General features: G+C 44.1%; 1 protein-coding gene across 1 annotated transcript in view; it reads right to left on the reverse strand.

The window, feature by feature from the left end:
* Positions 1–21752, reverse strand: part of slc25a40 (solute carrier family 25 member 40) — a 93998-nt gene that overhangs the window by 11802 nt on the left and 60444 nt on the right. Inside the window, exons 7-8 of the mRNA XM_070881345.1 lie at positions 18969–19142; positions 8823–8932 (exon numbers count right to left, since the gene is read on the reverse strand). Of these exons, the coding sequence (XP_070737446.1) occupies positions 8823–8932; positions 18969–19142 (284 nt within the window). The remainder of the gene's footprint in view (positions 1–8822; positions 8933–18968; positions 19143–21752) is intronic.

Here is a 21752-nt window from a genome sequence, read left to right on the forward strand (position 1 = left end):
ACCCTCAAAAGAAATTTCTCCTCATCTCAGTTTTAAATGGGTGGCCCCTTATTCTAAGACTATGTCCCCTAGTTTTAGTTTCCCCTACGAGTGGAAATATCCTCTCTGCATCCACCTTGTCGAGCCCCTTCATTATCTTATATGTTTCGATATGATCACCTCTCATTCTTCTGAACTCCAATGAGTATAGGCCCAACCTCCTCAACCAATCTTCATGTCAACCCCCTCATCTCCAGACTCAACCCAGTGAACCTTCTCTGAACTGCTTCCAATGCAAGTATATCTTTTCTTAAATAAGGAGACCAAAACTGTACGCAGTACTCCAGGTGTGGCCTCACCAATACCCAGTACAGTTGTAGGACTTCTCTGCTTTTATGCTCTATCTCCCTTGCAATAAAGACCAACATTCCATTTGCCTTCCTGATTATTGCTGTACCTGCATAATAACTTTTTGTGATTCATGCACAAGATGGTAACATACAATTGCACTCATTTCTATTTTCATACTTTCAACAAGCAATGTTTAAATTATTTTGAAGAGAAAAAGACACATCAGGTTGTGATTGGCTGCCTCTCATTATTCTTACTCATTAGATGATAAATGAAAATGTGCTGAGTTATGCACCTCCTGCTACTAGGAGCTTACTCCCATTCCTCCACATACACCACTCTTGAGCTAGCTGCTAGGAAATGCACCAACAGGCCCAGTAATGTCTTTCCTCTGGTCTTTTCTGTCCTTCATGAGGCAGGCTTTGTATAGCAGAGATTAGAAACTAAGTGGCATGGGACCTAACTTGTATCTCACTACCATTGTGAAGCAGTGTGTTGTTGTTCTGCCATTTTCCAACATGTGTTTTAGATCTTTCACTTCCTTGTGCCTGGAGAACGCCTAGTTCCCAGGTGTCTTTCCCACTACTACTACAGAATTTCCTTGGCATCCCCAGATGGGTAGAGTTAGACTAGTGCCTGTAGTAGATCAAGACCCAGCATAATCATTAAAATACAAAAGCAGCAAGCAGAAGGTCTTGATGCTGGTGACCAGGAGTATAGCTGTAGTCTGTCAAAGGGGTCCTGGCCAGAAAATACAAAGGAACCTTTCCTCACATGTGTATCCCATCTCAGATATGCTATGCCCCAAAGGAAAATCTACCGTATCTTCTTTAGTATTATAGATACCATACAGCATAGATTCTATACCAAACTATACAGGCAGACCAATCTTTAATTGCTTTACCTCCCACCCTTCCTATTTATGAAAATTTCATAACTTGCTGCTTTACTGCGAAAGTTATATCAGACTTGAGATTTATACCACCTTTGTAATGCACCAAGAGATGCAATGTCAGGTCTGTTTTTATAGAATCATAGAATGGTTACAGCACAAAAGGAAACCATTTGGCCTATTGAGCCTGTGCCGGCTCTCTGCAAGAGCATTTCAGATAGTCCCACCTCTTTGGCCTTTCCCCGTAGCCCTGCAATTCTTTTCCTTCAGGTACTTATCCAATTCCCTCCTGAATCAGTCTTTACGGTAGAGGACACTAACAATATTCCAACAGTGGATAGTCAAGGGGCTATGGGGGGGGGGGGGGGGGGGGGGAGAGAAAATTAACACAATCACAATGGAGGTGGTACTCAGTAAGATAATGGGACTAAAGACAGATAAATCCCCTGGACATGATGGCTTGCATCCTAGAGTCTTAAGAGAAGTAACGGCAGGAATTTTGGATGCATTGGTTGTAATTTACCAAAATTCCCTGGATTCTGGAGAGGTCCTAGCAGATTGGAAAACTGCAAATGCAACCCCCCATTTAAAAAAGGAGGCAGACAAAAAGCAGGAAACTATAGACCAGTTAGCCTAATATCTGTGGTTGGGAAAATGTTGGAGTCCATTATTAAAGAAGCAGTAGCAGGATATTTGGAAACACAAAATTCAGTCAGGCAGAGTCAGAAGGGGAAGTCACGTTTGACAAATTTGCTGGAATTCTTTTGAGGATATAATGAACAGGGTGGATAAATGGGAATCAGTGGATGTGGTGTATTTGGACTTCTAAAAGGCATTTGACAAGGTGCCACATAAAAGGTTACTGCACAAGATAAAAGTTCACAGGTTGGGGGTAATATATTAGCATGGATAGTGGCTAACTAACAGAGAGTCGGGATAAATGGTTCATTCTCTGGTTGGCAACCAGTAACTAGTGGGGTGCCGCAGGGATCAGTGCTGGGACCCCAACTATTTACAATCTGTATTAATGACTTGGAAGAAGGAACTGGGTGTAACGTAGCCAAGTTTGCTGACGATACAAAGATGGGAGGAAAAGAAATGCGTGAGGACACAAAAAATCTGCAAAAGGACATAGACAGGCTAAGTGAGTGGGCAAAAATTTGGCAGATGGAGTATAATGTTGGAAAATGTGAGATCATGCACTTGGGAAGAAAAAAAATCAAAGAGCAAGTTATTAGTTAAATGGAGAAAGATTGCAAAGTGCCGCAGTACAGAGGGACCTGGGGGCACTTGTGCATGAAACACAAAAGGATAGTATGCAGGTACAGCAAGTGATCAGGAAGGCCAATGGAATATTGGCCTTTATTGCAAAGGGGATGGAGTATAAAAGCAGGGAAGTCTTGCTACAGCTAATACAAGTTATTGGTGAGGCCACACCTGGAAAACTGCGTGCAGTTTTCGTTTCCATATTTACGAAAGGATATACTTGCTTTGGAGGCAGTTCAGAGAAGGTTCACTAGGTTGATTCCGGGGATGAGGGGGTTGACTTATGGAGGAAAGGTTGAGTAGGTTGGGCCTCTACTCATTGGAATTCAGAAGAATGAGAGGTGATCTTATCCAAACATAAGATTATGAGGGGGCTTGACAAGGTGGATGCAGAGAGGATGTTTCCACTGATGGGGCAGCCTAGAACTAGAGGGCATAATCTTAGAATAGAGGCCACCCATTTAAAACAGAGAGGAGGAGAAATTTCTTCCCTGAGAGGGTTGTAAATCTGTGGAATTCGCTGCCTCAGAGAGCTGTGGAAGCTGGGACATTGAATAAATTTAAGACAGAAATAAACAGTTTCTTAAACGATAAGGGGTTATGGGCTGCGGGCAGGGAAACAGCGTATTAGAATTAAGAGAGAGCGGGAGTGTCCGAGTTCGGGAGAGTCCAAGAGCGAGAGTCGGGAGGCCGGAGGACGCGAGTCGGGAGGCCGGAGGACGCGAGTCGGGAGGCCGGAGGACGCGAGTCGGGAGGCCGGAGGACGCGAGTCGGGAGGCCGGAGGACGCGAGTCGGGAGGCCGGAGGACGCGAGTCGGGAGGCCGGAGGACGCGAGTCGGGAGGCCGGAGGACGCGAGTCGGGAGGCCGGAGGACGCGAGTCGGGAGGCCGGAGGACGCGAGTCGGGAGGCCGGAGGACGCGAGTCGGGAGGCCGGAGGACGCGAGTCGGAGGACGCGAGTCGGGAGGCCGGAGGACGCGAGTCGGGAGGCCGGAGGACGCGAGTCGGGAGGCCGGAGGACGCGAGTCGGGAGGCCGGAGGACGCGAGTCGGGAGGCCGGAGGACGCGAGTCGGGAGGCCGGAGGACGCGAGTCGGGAGGCCGGAGGACGCGAGTCGGGAGGCCTCGGAGGTCGGTGAGGTGAGTTGGTAAGTAGCTCTCTTTTCTCTATTTCTTTTTAAAGTAGATTTTAAACTAGATAAGGTTAACTAGAGGGATGGCAGTGCAGCTCAGTCCCGTGGGGTGCACATCCTGCGGCATGTGGGAAGTCCTGGGCGCGTTGCGCAGCCGAGACAACCATATGTGCAGGAGGTGTCTCCAGCTTCAACTGCTCGAGCTCCACGTTTGGGAGCTGGAGGAGCGGGTGGAGTCAATAAGGTGCATCCGCGAGGCTGAGAACTACGTGGATAGCACGTTTCAGGAGGTGGTCACCCCGCAGCTTAAAGGCGTGCAGGTAGAGGGGAAGTGGGTGACCACCAGACGTCGTAAGTGTGCTAGGCAGTTAGCGCAGGAGTTCCCCCGTGAGTCCACCTCGTTTTCAAACCAATATTCACTTCTGAGTATCGGTAAGGACGATAGTGCCTCTGGGGAGTGCAACCAGAGTCAATTCCAAGGCACCACGGGTGGCTCAGCTGCACAGAGGGGAGGGACGAAGAACAAAAGAGCCCCAGTGATAGGGGATTCTATAGTTACGGGAACAGACAGGCATTTCTGCAGCCGTAGACGTGATTCCCAAATGGCTTTGTGCCTCCCTGGTGCCAGGGTCAAGTATGTCACAGAGCGGACGCAGGGCATCCTGGAGGGGGTGAGGGGTGGGGGTAAACAGCTAGAGGTCGTGGTCCATATCGGGACCAACGACATAGGTAAAATAAGGGATAAGGTCCTACAGGAAGAATTCAGGGAGCTAGAAAGAAAATTAAAGGGTAGGACCTCAAAAGATAGTAATCTCCGGGTTACTACCGGTGCCACGTGCTAATGAGTATAAGAACAGATGGGATAGAGAGGATGAACACGTGGCTGGAAAGTTGGTGTAGGAGGGAGGGCTTTAAATTCTTGAGGAATTGGGACCGCTTCTGGGGGGAGATGGGATCTGTACAAACCGGACGGGCTGCACCTTAACAGCGCTGGGACCGATATCCTCGCGGGGAGTTTTGCTAGTGCTGTTGGGGAGAGTTTAAACTAGCTTGGCAGGGGATGGGAATCTGAGAACGAATTCAAAAGTAAAGAAAGTAAAGATGAAATTGGATAGCAAGAATCTAGAAAGTGAATCTGTACGACAGAGGAAACAGGGTTTAGTATGTAGAAAGCAAGGAGGTCTTCCTGTGCTGAATGGTATATACTTTAATGCAAAGAGTATAGCGAATAAGGCGGATGAGCTAAGAGCACAGGTAGGCACTTGGGACATGACATTATAGCCATTATAGAAACGTGGCTGAAAGAGGGGCAGGTTTGGCAGATCAATATTCCTGGCTACAGGATTTTTAGACAAGATAGAGAGGGGGATAAAAAGTGTGTGGGGGAGGGGGGGGGGGGGGGGTTGCAGTACAGATTAAAGAAAATATTACAGCGGTGAGGAGGGATGATATGTTAGAGGGATCATCAAATGAGGCCATATGGGTTGAATTGAAAAATAAAAAAGGGGCGATCACACTGCTGGGCATGTATTATAGACCCCCAAATAGTGGGAGGGAGATAGAGGAGCAAATATGTAGGCAAATTGCTGTGAAGTCCAAAAACCATAGGGTAGTAATAGTAGGGGATTTTAACTATCCAAATATTGATTGGGACAAATTTAGTGTGAAGGATATAGAGGGTGCAGAATTTTTGAAATATATTCAAGAGAACTTTAGTCATTATGTAGCAAGCCCAACACGAGAGGGGGCGGTCTTGGATTTAGTTTTGGGGAATGAAGCTGGGCAGGTTGAAGGGGTATTAGTGGGAGAGCACTTGTGTGCCAGTGACCATAATTCAGTCAGATTCAAGTTGGTTATGGATAAGGACAAGAATAGGCCTGGAATAAAAGTTCCGAATTGGGGAAAAGCTAAATTTGCTAAGTTAAGGAGTGATTTGGCCATGGTGGACTGGAAATAGCTACTTGTGGTAAATCAGTGTCGGAACAGTGGGAGGCATTTAAGGAGGAGATCCGGAAGGCTCAGGCCAAACATGTGCCCTTAAAGAAAAAGGTTGGGAAAAATAATTCTAAAGCCCCTTGGATGTCTAGGGACATACAGGGGAGGATTAAGAAAAAAAGGGATGCTTATGTCATATATCAACGGCTAAAATACTATAGAATCTTTAGAGGAATATAGAAAGTTAAGAGGCAAAATTAAAAAAGGATATTAGGAATACTAAGAGAAAGCACGAGAAATTCTTGGCCAGTAAAATTACGGAAAACCCGAAGATGTTCTTTAAATATATTAAGAGTAAGAGGGTAACTAAAGGGTAGGGCCCATTAGAGACCATGAGGATAATCTTTGTGTGGAGGCGGAAGATGTTGGGAGGGTTCTTAATGAATACTTTGCATCTGTTTTCACAAAGGAAAGGGGTAATGCAGATACTGCTATCGAGGAAGAGTGTGATATTCTGGATGAAATACGTATAGTGAGAGAGGAAGTATTAAGGGGTTTAGCAGCTTTGAAAGTAGATAAGTCCCCAGGCCCAGATGAAATGCATCCCAGGCTGTTAAGCGAAGTAAAAGAGTAAATAGCAGAGGCCTTCACCATCATTTTCCAGTCCTCTTTGGATCTGGGCCTGTTGCCAGAGGATTGGAGGACTGCTAATCTAGTGCTCTTGTTTAAGAAAGGAGAAAGGGATAGTCCAAGTAATTACAGGCCTGTCAGCCTAACCTCAGTGGTGGGAAAATTATTGGAAAAAATTCTGAAAGACAGGATATATCTGCATTTGGAAAGGCAAGAATTAATTAGGGACAGTCAGCATGGATTTGTTATGAGAAGATCGTGTCTGACTAACCTGATTGAATTTTTTGAGGAGGTAACCAAGAGGGTATGGACTTTAGCAAAGCTTTTGATAAGGTCCCACATGGTCAACTGGTCATGAAGGTTAAAGTCCATGGAATACAGGGCAAAGTGTCAAGTTGGATCCAAATTAGGCTTGGAAGTAGGAAGCAAAGGATAATGATTGATGGATGTTTTTGTGACTGGAAGGTTGTTTCCAGTGGGGTTCCGCAAGGCTCAGTACTGGGTCCCTTGCTTTTTGTGATATATATCAACGATTTAGATTTGAATATAGGGAGTATGATCAAGAAGTTTGCAGACAACACTAAAATTGGCTGCGTGGTTAATAATGAAGAGGAAAGTCATGGGCTGCAGGAGAATATCAACCTACTGGTCAGGTGGGCAGAGCAGTGGCAAATGGAATCTAATTCAGAGAAGTGTGAGGTGATGGACTTCGGGAGGGCTAATAAGGAAAGGTATACACATTAAGCGGTAGGCCACTTAATAGTGTAGATGAACAAAGAGACCTTGGAGTGCTTGTCCACAGATCCCTGAAAGTAGCAGGCCAGGTGGATAAGGTGGTTAAGAAGGCATACTGAATGCTTGCTTTTATTGGCCGAGGCATTGAATATAAGAGTAGGGAGATTATGCTTAACTTGTATAATACTTTGGTTAGGCCACAGCTGGAGTATTGCGTGCCGTTCTGGTCGCCATATTATAGGAATCACGTGATTGCACTAGAGAGGGTGCAGAGAAGATTTACTAGGATGCTGCCTGGAATGGAGAATCTTAGTTTATGAGGACAGATTGGATAATCTGGGTTTGTTCTCATTGGAACAGAGGAGGTTGCGAGACCTCATTGAGGTGCACAAAATATTGAGGGACCTGGACATAGTGTATAGTAAGGATCTATTTCCATTGGTGGAGGGGTCTATTACGAGGGGGCATAGTTTTAAGGTGGCTGGTGGAAGGTTTAAGAGGGGCTTCTTTACGCAGAGGGTTGTAGGGATCTGGAGCTCGCTGCCTGGATGAATGGTGGATGCAGAAACCCTCACCACTTTTAAGAGATGGTTGGATGGGCACTTAAAGTGCAGTAACCTGCAGGGTTATGGACCTAGAGCTGGTAATTGGGATTAGACTGGATGACCTTTTGTTGGATGGAGCAGACATAATGGTAAGTACTGCAGGGAATAGAATACGGCCAGGGTGATCTCCTGGACTAGTTTTGATCACCTGGATGGGTCGGAGAAGAATTTTCCCAGATTTTTTCTCCCTAAATTGGCCTAGGTTTTTATCTGGTTTTTTGCCTCTCCCAGGAGATCACATGGCTCCGGTTGGGGTGGAGTGTAGAATGTTTTAGTATAAGGGGTGTCGCAGTTGTGGTGAGGCAGATTGGTTGGGCTGGGTGCATTTTGCCTTTCTATCATTGTTCATAGGTTTATATGTAACCTTTAGGGCTGCTGACCAAGGGCCGTGTTGCTCTTTGTCAGCCGGCGCAGACATGATGGGCCGGAATGGCCTCCTTCTGCGCTGTAAATTTCTGTTCGAGTCCATGATCAGATCAGCCACGATCTTATTGAATGGCGGAGCAGCCTCGAGGGGTCGGATGGCCTACTCCTGACCCCATTTCTTACGTTCTATGTTATGAAACAAGACATACAAAACCAAAACATTTTCACCGGAGCTAAGATCGAGCTGAAATATGACCCAGGTCTTTGAAATACTGAGATGCTTAGATGATGTAAACTTATGCAGGGCATTTAATTTGACTGTGAATGCACAACACAAATACAAAGTTAAGATAAAGAAGCTAGAGAAATGACTGTTTTGAATAGGATTGAAGGTAGTAATGTTATTTACACAAACATGAGTACTCAATTGAACACTAAGGTGATGGCACAACAGCAATTTTATCTGTGGAAAGCTGCCAGCTATGACTGAATAATGGATATTGTGGAGATAAAGCACCTTCGGGGGTCAGAGAGAAATTTTGCTTAACTTTCCTTCAGGACATCGCAGGTTTTCAAGTCATGGACAACATGCAAAGTTAATGAAACTCCGAAGTATTTTAATAATAAACCAAACTGATAACAAGTCTATCAAGTGCTAATCATAATAAAGACATGTAATGTTTTAAAGGCCCAGTTATAATTTGTTGTAGTTATTTATGACTTGTACATAAACATTTGAGCGAAACCAAGATTACTAAATTAAGGTTAACCACTTACTGTAATACATCATAACTACTATTCAACACTTTTTTCCTAAAACTAAATCTGGATTCACAAAAACATCACATTTATCGTGAAAAACTTTTGGTATCAATGTGCTATCACCTATTATACCCAGCAGAAATGTTTACATAACTAGAGTCAGACTTACAGCGCCTGATGATGCTCCTGAGGAAAAACTAATCTTTAACGTAGGTTCACTGACACTGAACCTCTTGCATAACTGTTTCTTCATCAGTTCATAGTTAAACCAGTAAATTGCTGTGGGGACAGATAGTTGAATTAAAACTCTGTTACAAAACTCCCCAGTCCCTGACAAACCAATTATGCCTCTAAACAAAGAAAAGAGCATATTTTACCTTTGATTCAGCAACTGTGTTTCTCTGTATCGAAAGATTTCAGGCAACTACTCAATATGATTTAATTGCTGAGGAGAAACTAAAATATTTGTGCACTTTTTTGATAAATGGCTAACATTTAATTACTGTGGTTAATAATGAAGAAGAAAGCTGCACACTGCAGGAAGTCATCATCAACTGGTCAGGTGGGCAGAACAGAGGCAAATGGAATTTAATCCAGAGAAGTGTGAGGTAATGCATTTGGGGAGGGCGAATAAGGAAAGGGAATACACATTAAATGGTAGGACACTGAGAAGTGTAGAGGAACAATGGGACCTTGGAGTGCATGTCCATAGATCCCTGAAGGTAGCAGGCCAGGTGGATAAGATATCATTATAAAATCATGAAAGGGATAGACAAGATAGAGGCAGAGAAGTTGTTTCCACTGGTCGGGGAGACTAGAACTAGGGGGCACAGCCTCAAAATACGGAGGAGCCAATTTAAAACCGAGTTGAGAAAGAATTTCTTCTCCCAGAGGGTTGTGAATCTGTGGAATTCTCTGCCCAGGGAAGCAGTTGAGGCTAGCTCATTGAATGTTTTCAAGTCAAAGATAGATAGATTTTTAACCAATAAGGGAATTAAGGGTTACGGGGAGAGGGCGAGTAAGTGGAGCTGAGTCCACGACCAGATCAGCCATGATCTTATTGAATGGCGGAGCAGGATCGAGGGGCTAGATGGCCTACTCCTGTTCCTAATTCTTATGTTCTTAAAGTAGTTAAGAAGGCATAAGGAATACTTGCCTTTCTTAGCTGAGGCATAGAATACAAGGGCAGGTGGGTTATGCTTGAACTGTATAAAACACTGGTTGGGCCACAATTGAACTACTGCGTGCAGTTCTGGTCACCGCATTACAGGAAGCGATTGCACTGGAGAGGGTACAAGGAGATTTACGAGGATGTTGCTGGGAGTGGAGAATCTTAGGTATGAGGACAGATTGGATAGGCTGGGTTTGTTTTCCTTGGAACAGAGTAGGCTTAGGGGCGACTTCATTGAGGTGTATAAAATTATGAGGGGCCTAGATATAGTGGTTGAAAGGGCCTATTTCTCTTAGCAGAGGGGTCAACCACCAGGGGGCATACATTTAAAGTAATTGGTAAAAGGGTTAGAGGGGATTTGAGGGGAAATTTCTTCACGCAGAGGGTTGTGGGGGTATGGAACTCACTGCCTGAAAGGGCGGTAGAGGCAGAAACCCTCACCACATTTAAAAAGTACCTGGATGTGCACCTGAAATGTCATAACCTGCAGGGTTACGGACCTAGAGCTGGAAAGTGGGATTAGGTTGGATAGCCTCTTGTTGGCTGACGCGGACACGATGGGCTGCAATGGCCTCCTTCCGTACTGTAAACTTCTATGATGCACCATATTACTGGTCTAATCCACAGCTGTAACCTACAGTGAGCAGCTCCTCAGGGAATGCAACCAATGCTGTAATTTCTCTTAGCAGAAATCAGGCTCACTCTAATCTGATGCATTCAGGTAATTTTTCTTTATAAGAAGGATTTAAGAGGCCTTTAGTGGTATTGTAGATGAATCAAATTTAGAGCAATTCGAGATAATACACAAAATTGAGATTCGAAGCTCCTACGCAGAGGAAAATAATGGCCCTGAATTTGCGCTCAACAGCAAGACGAAGGCATTCGCTGCAAGCCCCAAAGTACGCTCCGCACAAGGATCTTGCAGTCCCGGTGGCGAGAACTTCAGGTTTTCTGACCTTGAATTCAATTCAATGGGGATCCCCTTGTTCGAACTGCTGTGACATCAACAGGCTGTCTAAGCAGCCAATCAAAAGGCAGAATTCTCAGACAGCAAACAAGGAAGTGAGTAAACCCTTAAATTCTAATTAAAAAAAAGTTAAGAGAGAGCAAAAGAAAGATTGGGGTTATTCGTGGTACAGATCTGGTTAGTGGTGAGGGACAGTAGGGTGTGACTGCAACTCAGGCAGGTAAGGGGAACTCGGGTGGAGTGCTGGAGGAGCCTCGGCCTTTTCTCTTATCCAACAGATATGAGGTTCTTAATGCCTGTGTGGATGAGGGGCAGATGAGCAAACTGACCACGGCACCGTGGTACAGTAAGCCATTCACCACACCCTCACTACCACCTTTGATGCCCTAGCACCTATTAAAAAGATTACTCTCTCCCACCCTGGCCATTCCCCCTGGTACAGCCCTCATCTTCGCTCCCTCAAATCAAAAGGGCGCAGACTTGAACGGATGTGGCGGACAACTAGTTTAGCCATTCACCGATAGATCTGGGTGGTACACATAAAACACTATCGGTTCCTACTCTTGTCTATAATAACTGTTCACTATTCCAGGATCATTCTGGATTGCAAAAATAACCCCGGCTATTATTCTCTGCTGCTGTCTCCTTAAACAAACCCCTCTCCCGTCTCCAGCACACTCGCCTCCAACAAGTGTAAGGAGCTCATGGACTTCTTTGTCTCAAAGATTGAGACCATCAGTTAAGCTACCTCTGCGAGATCCTTTCCGTCAACTATCGCACAGGGCCAATCATCTGACACTCTCACCTGCCCGAGTCCTAAACTCATATCTTTCTCTAGTTTCTCTTTGATCTCCCTTCTTAATCTCGACAAACTCAGCTTGTCCATGAGACCCACTTCCTGCTCTCTTGATCCTATTCCCACTAAACTGCTGACCACCCAACTTCCTTTTTTAGCTCCCATGTTAGCCAACATTCTCTCTCCTCAGGTACTGTTCCCTTCTCCTTCAAATCTGCTGTCATCACTCCAGTCCTCAAAAAAACAACCCTCGACCCCACTTTGCTTGCTAGCTATCACCCCATCTGCAAGCTCCCTTTCCTGTCCAAAGTACTTGAACGTGTTGTTGCATCCCAAATCCATGACCATCTTTCCATGCATTCAATGTTTGAATCCCTTCAATCTGGTTTTCGCCCCTGCCACAGTACCAAAACTACTCTCAACAAAGTCACAAATGAAATCCTTTGTGACTGTGACGAAGGTAAATTATTCCTCCTCGTCCTTCTGGACCTGTCTGCAGCTTTTGACACAGTTGACCACTCCATCATCCTCCCCCAACGCCTCTCCACCAATGTCCGGCTAGATGGGACTGCACTACCCTGGTTCTATTCTTAGCTATCTAATCGTAGCCAGAAAATCTCCTGCAATGGCTTCTCTTCCCGCTCCTGCATCGTTACCTCTGATGTCCCCCAAGGATCTGTCCTTAGTTCCCTCTTATTTCTCATCTATATGCTGCCCTTTGGCGATATCATCTGAAAACACGGGGTCAGTTTCCACATGTGTGCTGACGACACCAAGCTCAACCTCTCCATAGATCGATCTATGGATAGTAGGAGCATGTGCGCGCACTAGGCCCGTGCAGCAGAGCTTGGTCTCCAGTCGTCTTGGTTAACCCTTGCCACTGGATCAAGACCTAGCTCTGTCAAGCCCGTGTGGTGGCTGGTGTGCAACGGCCATCCCACGTTAAAAGAATCCATGCACATGCATCTTCCACCCTTCAGTATGTATTTGGGACCTAGAATATCAGGGTCCTAGAATATCAGGGTCCCTCAGTGAAACACCTGTGAACTAATCCCTTTTTGGTATGGAAGCTGGTCATCCTCAATAGGAGGGACTGCCTAATACTATACAACCTCTCCACCACTTCTCTCGACCCCAACTTGGTATCTAAATTGTCAGATTGCTTGTCCGACATCCAGTACTGGATGAGCAGAAATTTTTGAGTATGGGGCAGGGAGGTGTTACTACAGTTGTACAGGGCCTTGGTGAGGCCACACCTGGAGTATTGTGTACAGTTTTGGTCTCCTAACTTGAGGAAGGACATTATTGCTATTGAGGGAGTGCAGCGAAGGTTCACCAGACTGATTCACGGGATGGCAGGACTGACATATCAAGAAAGACTGGATCAACTGGGCTTGTATTCACTGGAGTTCAGAAGAATGAGAGGGGATTTCATAGAAACGTTTAAAATTCTGACGGGTTTAGACAGGTTAGATGCAGGAAGAATGTTCCCAATGTTGGGGAAGTCCAGAACCAGGGGTCACAGTCTAAGGATAAGGGGTAAGCCATTTAGGACCGAGATGAGAAGAAACCTCTTCACCCAGAGAGTGGTGAACCTGTGGAATTCTCTACCACAGAAAGTTGTTGAGGCCAATTCACTAAATATATTCAAAAAGGAGTTAGATGTAGTCCTTACTACTAGGGGGATCAAGGGGTATGGCGAAAAAGGAATGGGGTACTGAAGTTGCATGTTCAGCCATGAACTCATTGAATGGTGGTGCAGGCTCGAAGGGCCGAATGGCCTACTCCTGCACCTATTTTCTATGTTTCCCTAGGCCCAATCGCAGCCTCGGACTAAATTAAAAATTTTTTTAAATTTTAAAAAAAAAGAACCACCCGTTTTACTTAGTTTCCCCTTTAACCGCCGAGAATAATGGTGCAAGATCTATTTTCTCGCTGGGTGATTATTTTTAACTTAATAATGGAAATAATTGCCAGCGTTACTTGCAAAACATTAGCGTTTTTTCTGGGCAGACAATTTGAGGGGCTCTCGGGAAAGTTTAGCCCATAGAATGGTGTGGGAGTAAGGGATTTCAATTCATAGGGCACTGGCACCAGTATTGGGTAGAGGGAGCTGTTCCGTTGAGACGGTCTTCACTTAGACAGGGCTGGGATCATTGTCTTGGCAAATCGAATAACTAGGGCTGTAGATAGGGATTTAAACTAAAGGGGGAGGGGGGGGCCCCGAAGGGGAAAGGTCAGATGAGGGAAAATTTTTAAATCTTAAGAGAAAAGTCAAGGCAATGGAGCAGTGCAGCAATTTGGGTGAAGATACTCATTGGAATTCAAATGAATGAGGTGTGATCTTATCGAAACGTATAAGATTATGAGTGCGCTTGACAAGATGGATGCAGAGAGGATGTTTCCACTGATAGGGGAGACTAGAACTAGGGAGCATAATCTTAGAATAAGGGGCCGCTCATTTAAAACTGTGATTAGGAGGAATTTCTTCTCTCAAGAGGGTTGTAGATCTGTGGAATTCGCTGCCTCAGAGAGCTGTGGAAGCTGGGTCATTGAATAAATTTGAGAGAGATAGACAGTTTTTAAACTGCTAAGGGACTAAGGGGCTATGGGGAGCGGATAGGGAAGTGGACCTGAGTCAATGATCAGATCAGCTACGATTGTATTAAATGGCGGAGTAGGCTAGAGGGGCCACATGGACTACTCCTGCTCCTATTTCTTATGTTCTTATGTTCTTATAAGCAGAGTGCGACAGGAAGGAAAAGAGAGTTTAACGGTAGTAATACATCAGCAAATAAATTGAAAGCAGGGAATAATGGTAAAAAATTAAAATTAAAGGCTCCTTATCTGAATGCACAAAGCATTTGTAACAAGATTGACAAATTAGTGGTACTAATAGAGATAAATGGCTTTGATGTAACAGCCATTACAGCAACCTGGTTACAAGGTGACCAAGGTTGGGAACTAAATATTCCAGGGTGCTTAACGTTTCGAAAAGACAGGCAAAATGGAAAGAGGGGGATAGCCTTGATAATAAAAGATGCCATAAGGACAGTAGTGAGAAAGGATCTTGGCTTGGAAAATCAGGAAATAGAATCAGTATTAATGGAGATAAAAAATAATAAGGAACAGAGTATTAATCAATAAATAATAGGAGCTTATAGCAAAGGTAATACAATAATCATGGGGGACTTGAATTTTCATATAGACTGGGCAAATCAAATTGGCAAAGGTAGTCTGGAAGATGAGTTCATGGAATGCATTCAAGACAGTTTCCTAGAACCAGAGGTCATGGAACCAACCAGGGAAAAGACTATTTCAGATCTTGTAATGTGTAATGAGACAGGGTTAATTAGTAATCTCATAGTAAAGGATCCTCTGGGGAAGAGTGATCATAATATGATAAAATTTCACATTGAGTTGGAGAGTGAAATACTTCAGTCCGAAACAAGAGTCTTAAACTAAAATAAAGACAATTACAGAGGTATGAGGGGCGAGTTGGCCAAGATAGATTGGGAAAATAGATTAAAAGGTATGACGGTAGGTAAGTAGTGGCAAACATTTAAATAAATATTCCAAAATTTTCAACAAAATACATTGCAGAGAAATAAAAGCTCTACGGGAAAAGTGATCTATCCGTGGCTAACTAAAGAAAGTTAAGGATAGTATTAGATTAAGAGAGGCTTATAATGGTGTGAAGAATAATAGTAAGCCTGAGGATTGGGAGAGCTTTACAAACCAGCAAAGGATGACCAAGAAATTGTTAAAGAGAGAAAAAAGAATGAGAGTAAACTAGCAAGAAATATAAAAACAGATTTTTAAGAGCTTCTACAAGTAAAGAAAGAAAGACATGCATTTATAGTGTCTTTACAGCTAATGAAGTACTTTTGGAGTGTAGTCACTGTTGTAATGTGGGAAATGCGGCAGCTAACTTGCGCACAGCAAACTCCCACAGGTAGAAATGTGATAATGACCAGATCATCTGTTTTTGTTATGTTGGTTGTGGGCTAAATATTGGCCAGAACACTGGGGATAACTCCCCTGCTCTTCTTCGAAATAGGCCCTCAGCACTGCACTGGAGTGTCAGCCTAGATTTAGGTACTCAAGTTCCTGGAGTGGGACTTGAACCCACAACCTGCAGACTCAGAGGCGAGCCATACTCAGACTTAGCCACTGCTGATACTGTATGTAAAAAGTACATAAAAAGGAAGAGTAGCAAAAAAAGTAAGCGTTGGTCCTTTAGAGGTTGAAACAGGTGTAACTATAATGGGGAATAAGGAAATGGCAGAGACTTTAAACAAATATTTTGTATCTGTCTTCACAGTAGAAGACACAAAAAGCATACCAAAAATAGAAGGGAACCAAGGGGCTAATAAAGCGAGAAACTTAAAGTACTTGAGAAACTAATGGGACTAAAAGCTGACAAATCCCCTGGACCTGATGGCCTATATCCTAGGATGCATTGGTTGTGATCTTCCAAAATTCCCTAGTTTCTAGAACGGTCCCAACAGAATGGAAGGTAGCAGATGCAACCTTGCTATTCAAGAAAGGAAGGAGAGAGAAAACAGGGAATCACAGGCCAGTTTGCCTGACATCTGTCGTCAGGAAAATGCTGGAATCCATTAGTAAGGAAGTGGTAACAGGGCACTTAGAAACTCAAAACCATGTTGACTCTGCCTAACATATTATGAAAGGAAAATCACGTTTAACAAATTCATCAGAAATGTAACTAGCAGGGTAGAAAAAGGGAACGAGTGGATGTAGTATATTTGGATTACCAAACGGCATGTGATAAGGTGCCATATAAAAGGTTGCTACGCAAGATAAGGTCTTATGGGGTTGAGGGAAGTATATTAGCATGGATAGAGGATTGGTCAACGAACAGAAAAACAGAGAGTAGGGATAAACGGGCTATTTTCAGGTTGCCAGGCTGAAAATAGTGGGGTGCCGCAAGGATTAGTGTTTGGGCCTCAGCTATTTACAATCTATATTAATGACTTAGATGAAGGGACCGAGTGGAAGGTATCCAAGTTTGCTGATGATACAAAGCTAGGTGATAAGTAAGCAGTGAGGAGGACAAAGAGCCTGCAAAGGGATATTGACAGGTTAAGTAACTTGGCAATAAGGTGGCAGATAGAGTATGTGGGGAAATATGAGGTTATTCACTTTGGTAGGAAAAATAGAACAGATTATTTTTTTAAATGGTGAGAAACTATTAAATGTTGGTGTTCAGAGAGATTTAGGTGTCCTCGCACAGAAAGTTAGCATGCAGGTATAGCAAACAATTAGGAAGGTAAATAGCACGTTGGCCTTTATTGCAAGGGGTTTGGAGTACAAGAGTAAGGAAGTCTTACTGCAATTGTACAGGACTTAAGAGATCACACCTGGAGTACTGTGCACAGTTTTTGTCTCCTTATTGGAAAAAGGACATACATGCCTTAGAGGGGGTGCAACAAAGGTTCACTAGATTGCTCCCTGGGTTGTCCTATGTGCCTATACTCTCTGGCTTTCGAATAAGAGGTGATCTCATTGAAACATACAAGATTCTGAGGGGTACTGACAGGGTAGATACTGAGAGGTTGTTTCCCCAGACTGGAGAGTTCAGAACTAAAGGGCATAGTCTGAAGCTAAGGGGTCAACCATTTAAGACTAAGATGAAGAAGAATTTCTTCACTCAGAGGGTTGTGCATCTTTGGAATTCTCTACCCAAAGGGCTATGGATGCTGAGTCATTTATAGTCAAGGCTGAGATAGACTGATTTTTGGGCTCTTGGGACTCGAGGGCTATGGAGATTGGGCAGGAAAGTAGAGTTGAGATTGAAGATCAGCCATGATCTTATTGAATGGCGAAGCAGGCTCGAAGGGTTGTATGGCATATTCCTGCTCCTAATTCGTACATTCTTATGCTAATTAAAGATGATTCAGATATATTTAAGGAACGACGGGTCTACATAATTTAATAGCTTAAACTGATACAACTTTGACCTTGCCTTTGGTCTCAACTTTAATTGGAAAAGATTTATTGCACAAATCCCTTTTGTATTTAAACAAGTGTTACTGGAGCAAAGAAATGAGCAGAAAAATTGGATTACTAAAGATTCAGCTGCCAACACAAGGCAACTACTATGGATTTGGAATTTAACAATAGACAAATCATGCTCGTTTTTCTTTTGACAATTTTCTCTCCCTCTTCCTGCTCACCTGCAGTTGACACTTGCTGGGCAGCAACTCCATAAGCACCAACTGCCCTCAAGTATCTTCCTAGTCTTTAATCTACCATTAGATTAGCCAATGTAAGTATCAGTTATCGTTTAATTCAATTTTAATCTGTTTATTCGGCTGAGACATTAAATCAAGGTTCTGTCTACTGGTTCAGGTGGATGTAAAAGATTCCATGGCACTATTCAAAAAATAAGAGTTTTCCTGGTGATCTACTCAACCAACATCACCAAAAACAGATTTTCTGATCATTTATATAATTTGCTGTTTGTGGGATCTTGCTGTATGTTAATTACTACTGTTTGAGAAACTAGCTTGGAGCCAGGAAAGGAAGCAAGGTTCTAAATGCAGAGTCTTTGTTTTACATATATTTTATTAGAGTGAATGATACTTATAGATAGCTCACACAATGTGAAGGCTGTGGGAGGTCTCACGTCACAGTTGCTGAGCTCTCCACCTAGTCTTCACTAAATTCCTTATAATGGCCTTGCTTTTTGTCCTCAGCTAAAAGGCATTACCTCACCTCTTCCATGCCTGTTAATCTTGGTTTTATAGGTAACTTACATCATTAACTCAGCATTTCAGAGAGTGGGGCCTAGAAATCATATCGCACCTGAAAACGAGTGCGTGGGGGAAAAAGAGCGATTACCATCAACGCAGGCAGCATGCAATATCCGTGCTGCCTGCTAATTACAATCATTTGTGTGTGCAGCCAGCACTACCCATGGTATTCAATGACTGCATGCCTATTGGTGCGGGTCCAGGACACTACTTAAGGCCGCCAATATCTTTTGAAGGAGATGTGCATTCTGGCTGCAAAGACTGAAACATGTTGAAGAAAAAAATGGCTGAACGAGGGAGCGAGCAAGAGGACACCAAGGTTCTCTGATGCTGTACTGGAGGTCTTGGGGCAGGCAGTGGAGAGGAGAGGACATCCTTTTTCCACCAGAGGGCAGGATAACCTCTAGGTATCTACTCAGGAGGCAGTGGAGATAGATTGCTGAGTAAGTCAGTGTCAAGAGCACCAAGAAAATGGCTGCAATGCAGGGGGAAAAAAAATTATTTAACTTTACTCCTTTATTACACAGATTTCCCCAGAAACAGTAATGCTACGAACGCTTTATTGTTTTGTTAAAAATATACATGCCTTTCATCAGACTAACCTGAGAATGGCACATCTCGAAGCACTGTGGGACCCCAGCCCCTCCAGAGGGACAGCCAGCCATCCTGTGCTACTGCAGTCCGAACAACAGTACCCAGCTCTCTATATGTCAGCCTACGAGATTGACTCTTCGTTCTGATTAGTTCCAAGGGGCTTATGACAGTAACTGCACCCACTGAAACACAAAAAACAACGAAACGTAAGAAAATGAAATCTGCATGGCATACAAAATCAGTAGTACCTCAGAAAGTCCATTTCAAATCTTTGTCAATTCCCAAGGACTTATTTTGATTGCATTACAATTACTGTAAATATTAAATATTGACTCTAAATTGTTTGTGAAGAGTTAAATCATATCCTATTACTTCCCAAACCATAAACAAACTATCATATCATGCAGCATTTCTATATAGATACACTCAATTCTTGTTACAATAAAAAAAACATGCGCCCATTTTCATCAGTTCCGCAGAGTGTCCCAATGTTAGTCACAGAAAGAGCAAATAGAAGTAATTGAATGAGACCGTAAAATTATTATACTAGCAAAGTTGCACACCTGTAAAAATTACAGTATTAAAAAAATACTATTCACTACTGAAATGAATATAGATCAAGTTACTACAGGTACCAGAATTCTCTTGTACACTCCTCACTGAACCAGGGTTGGTCGCCTGGCTTGATGGTAATGGTAGAGTGAGGTTACAGATTGTGGTGGAATACAATTTTGATACTGCTGATGGCCAACTGCGCCTCATGGATGCCCAGTTTTGAGCTGCTAGATCTGTTCTGAATCTAATTCCATTTAGCATGGTGGTAGTGCCACACACGATGGAGGGCGTCCTCAGTGTGAAGATGGGTCTTCATTGCGACAAGGACTGAGAGCTGGTCACTCCGACCAATACAGTCATGGACAGATGCATCAGCAACAGGTAGATTGTGAGGAAGTAGTCAAGTAGGTTTTTCGCTCGTCACCTGCCGCAGGTCCAGTCTGGCAGCTATGTCCTCAGGACTCGACCAGTTCAGTCAGTAGTGGTGTTACCGAGCCACTCTTGGTAATGGACATTGAAGTCCCCTACCCAGAGTACATTCTGTGCCCTTGCTACCCCTCAGTGCCTTTTCTAAGTGGTGTTCAACATGATGGAGTACCAATTCATTAGCTGAGAGCGGCAGCTGCTAATCAGCAGGTGGTTTCCTGGCCCATGCTTGAACTGAAGCCACGAGACTTCATGGGGTCTAGAGTCAATGTTGAGGACTCCCAGGGCCACTCCTTCCTGTATATCATTGCGTCACCTCTTCTGGTGGGTCTGTCCTGCTGGTGGCACAGGACATACTCAGGGATGGTGATGGGAGGAGTCTGGGACATTGCTGGAAAGGTATGATTCTGTTAGTATGACTATGTCAGGCAGTTGCTCGACTAGTTTGTGGGACATCTCACAATTTTGGCACAAGTCCCCAGATGTTAGTGACGAGGACTTTGTAGGGTCGGCTGGGCTGGGTGTGCATTTGTCGTGTCCGAAGCCAGTGCCAAGGTTGATGCTGGGTGGTCCGTCCGATATTTTTATTTTTTGTTGCGGTTTGGCTCAATCGAATGGCTTGCTAGGCCATTTCAGAGGGCAGTTAAGAGACAACCACACTGCTGTGGGTCTGGAGTCACGTATAGGCCGGACCAGGTAAGGATGGCAGATTTCCTTCCATAAAGGGCAATAGTGAACCAGATGGGTTTTTAACAACAATCAAGTGGCACTTGAGTTCCATGGTCACCATTGCTGATACTAGCTTTTCATTCAAGATTTATTTAATGAACTGAATTTAAATTCCCCAACTGCTGTGGTGGGATTTGAACACACATCTGTGGATCACTAGTCCAGGCCTCTGGATTATTAGTCCAGTAACATAACCACTATACTACTGTACCCCTGTTAATTATTAATTGCCTGCCAACTGTCCATTCCAAGTTATCATACACTATGGTACGAGTCGTAATTATCCATTCTGACAAAATGCCAAACTACTATTGGGTAGATTCTAACTATCAGTGGGCTGACTGGCAGAACGTACCTTTTGGTCGTCTGATAGTGGCAGCGAGAGGCAGAGTCCATATAGAGGGCCAGGCTTCAATATGTATGTGCGAAAGTTATACGGCAAACAAGTGTCCCGTTATAGCTCGTCGACTTTAGGTCTTAAAAATGTAGGCCTGGAGTGGCACTCCTACTCCTCCTGGGCTCAAGAATAATTTTAACTTTTATCTGTTTGAGTTTCTTCTGTTGTACCACTAGGTATTACTGAGTGAAGCATCACAGTATCATCATCATCATAGGTGGTCCCTCGTATCGAGGATGATTTGCTTCCACGCCAAAAAGGGACGAGTTCACAGGTGTTTCAATGAAGGACCTAATATTCCAGGTCCCGAACTACATATTAAAGGGTGGAAGATGACTGTACGAGGATTTTTTTTAATGTGTGGTGGCCGTTGCACACCAACCACCACACAGGCTTGACAGAGTTAGGTCTTGGTCCAGTGGCAAGGATTACCCAAGACAACTGGAGACCAGCTCTGCTGCACAGACCTAGTGCGCACACATACTGCAATGTAGGTTGGCCCGTGCTGCCCCTGGGCCTTCGCCTCTTCTGGGCCCCAAACTCACACCTGTCCTGGGCCCCGTAGCTCATCCATAGCAGGCGCTCTGTTCAGTAGACAGTTAAATTGGTATTGGGATCTTATGTACATCATAGCGTGGAGGCCCTGACCTGCGAGAGACCATCAGTGGCAAGTCGGGGCCATAAA

This window comes from Pristiophorus japonicus, chromosome 5 (assembly GCF_044704955.1).
Source record: "Pristiophorus japonicus isolate sPriJap1 chromosome 5, sPriJap1.hap1, whole genome shotgun sequence".
Taxonomy (NCBI): domain Eukaryota; kingdom Metazoa; phylum Chordata; class Chondrichthyes; family Pristiophoridae; genus Pristiophorus; species Pristiophorus japonicus.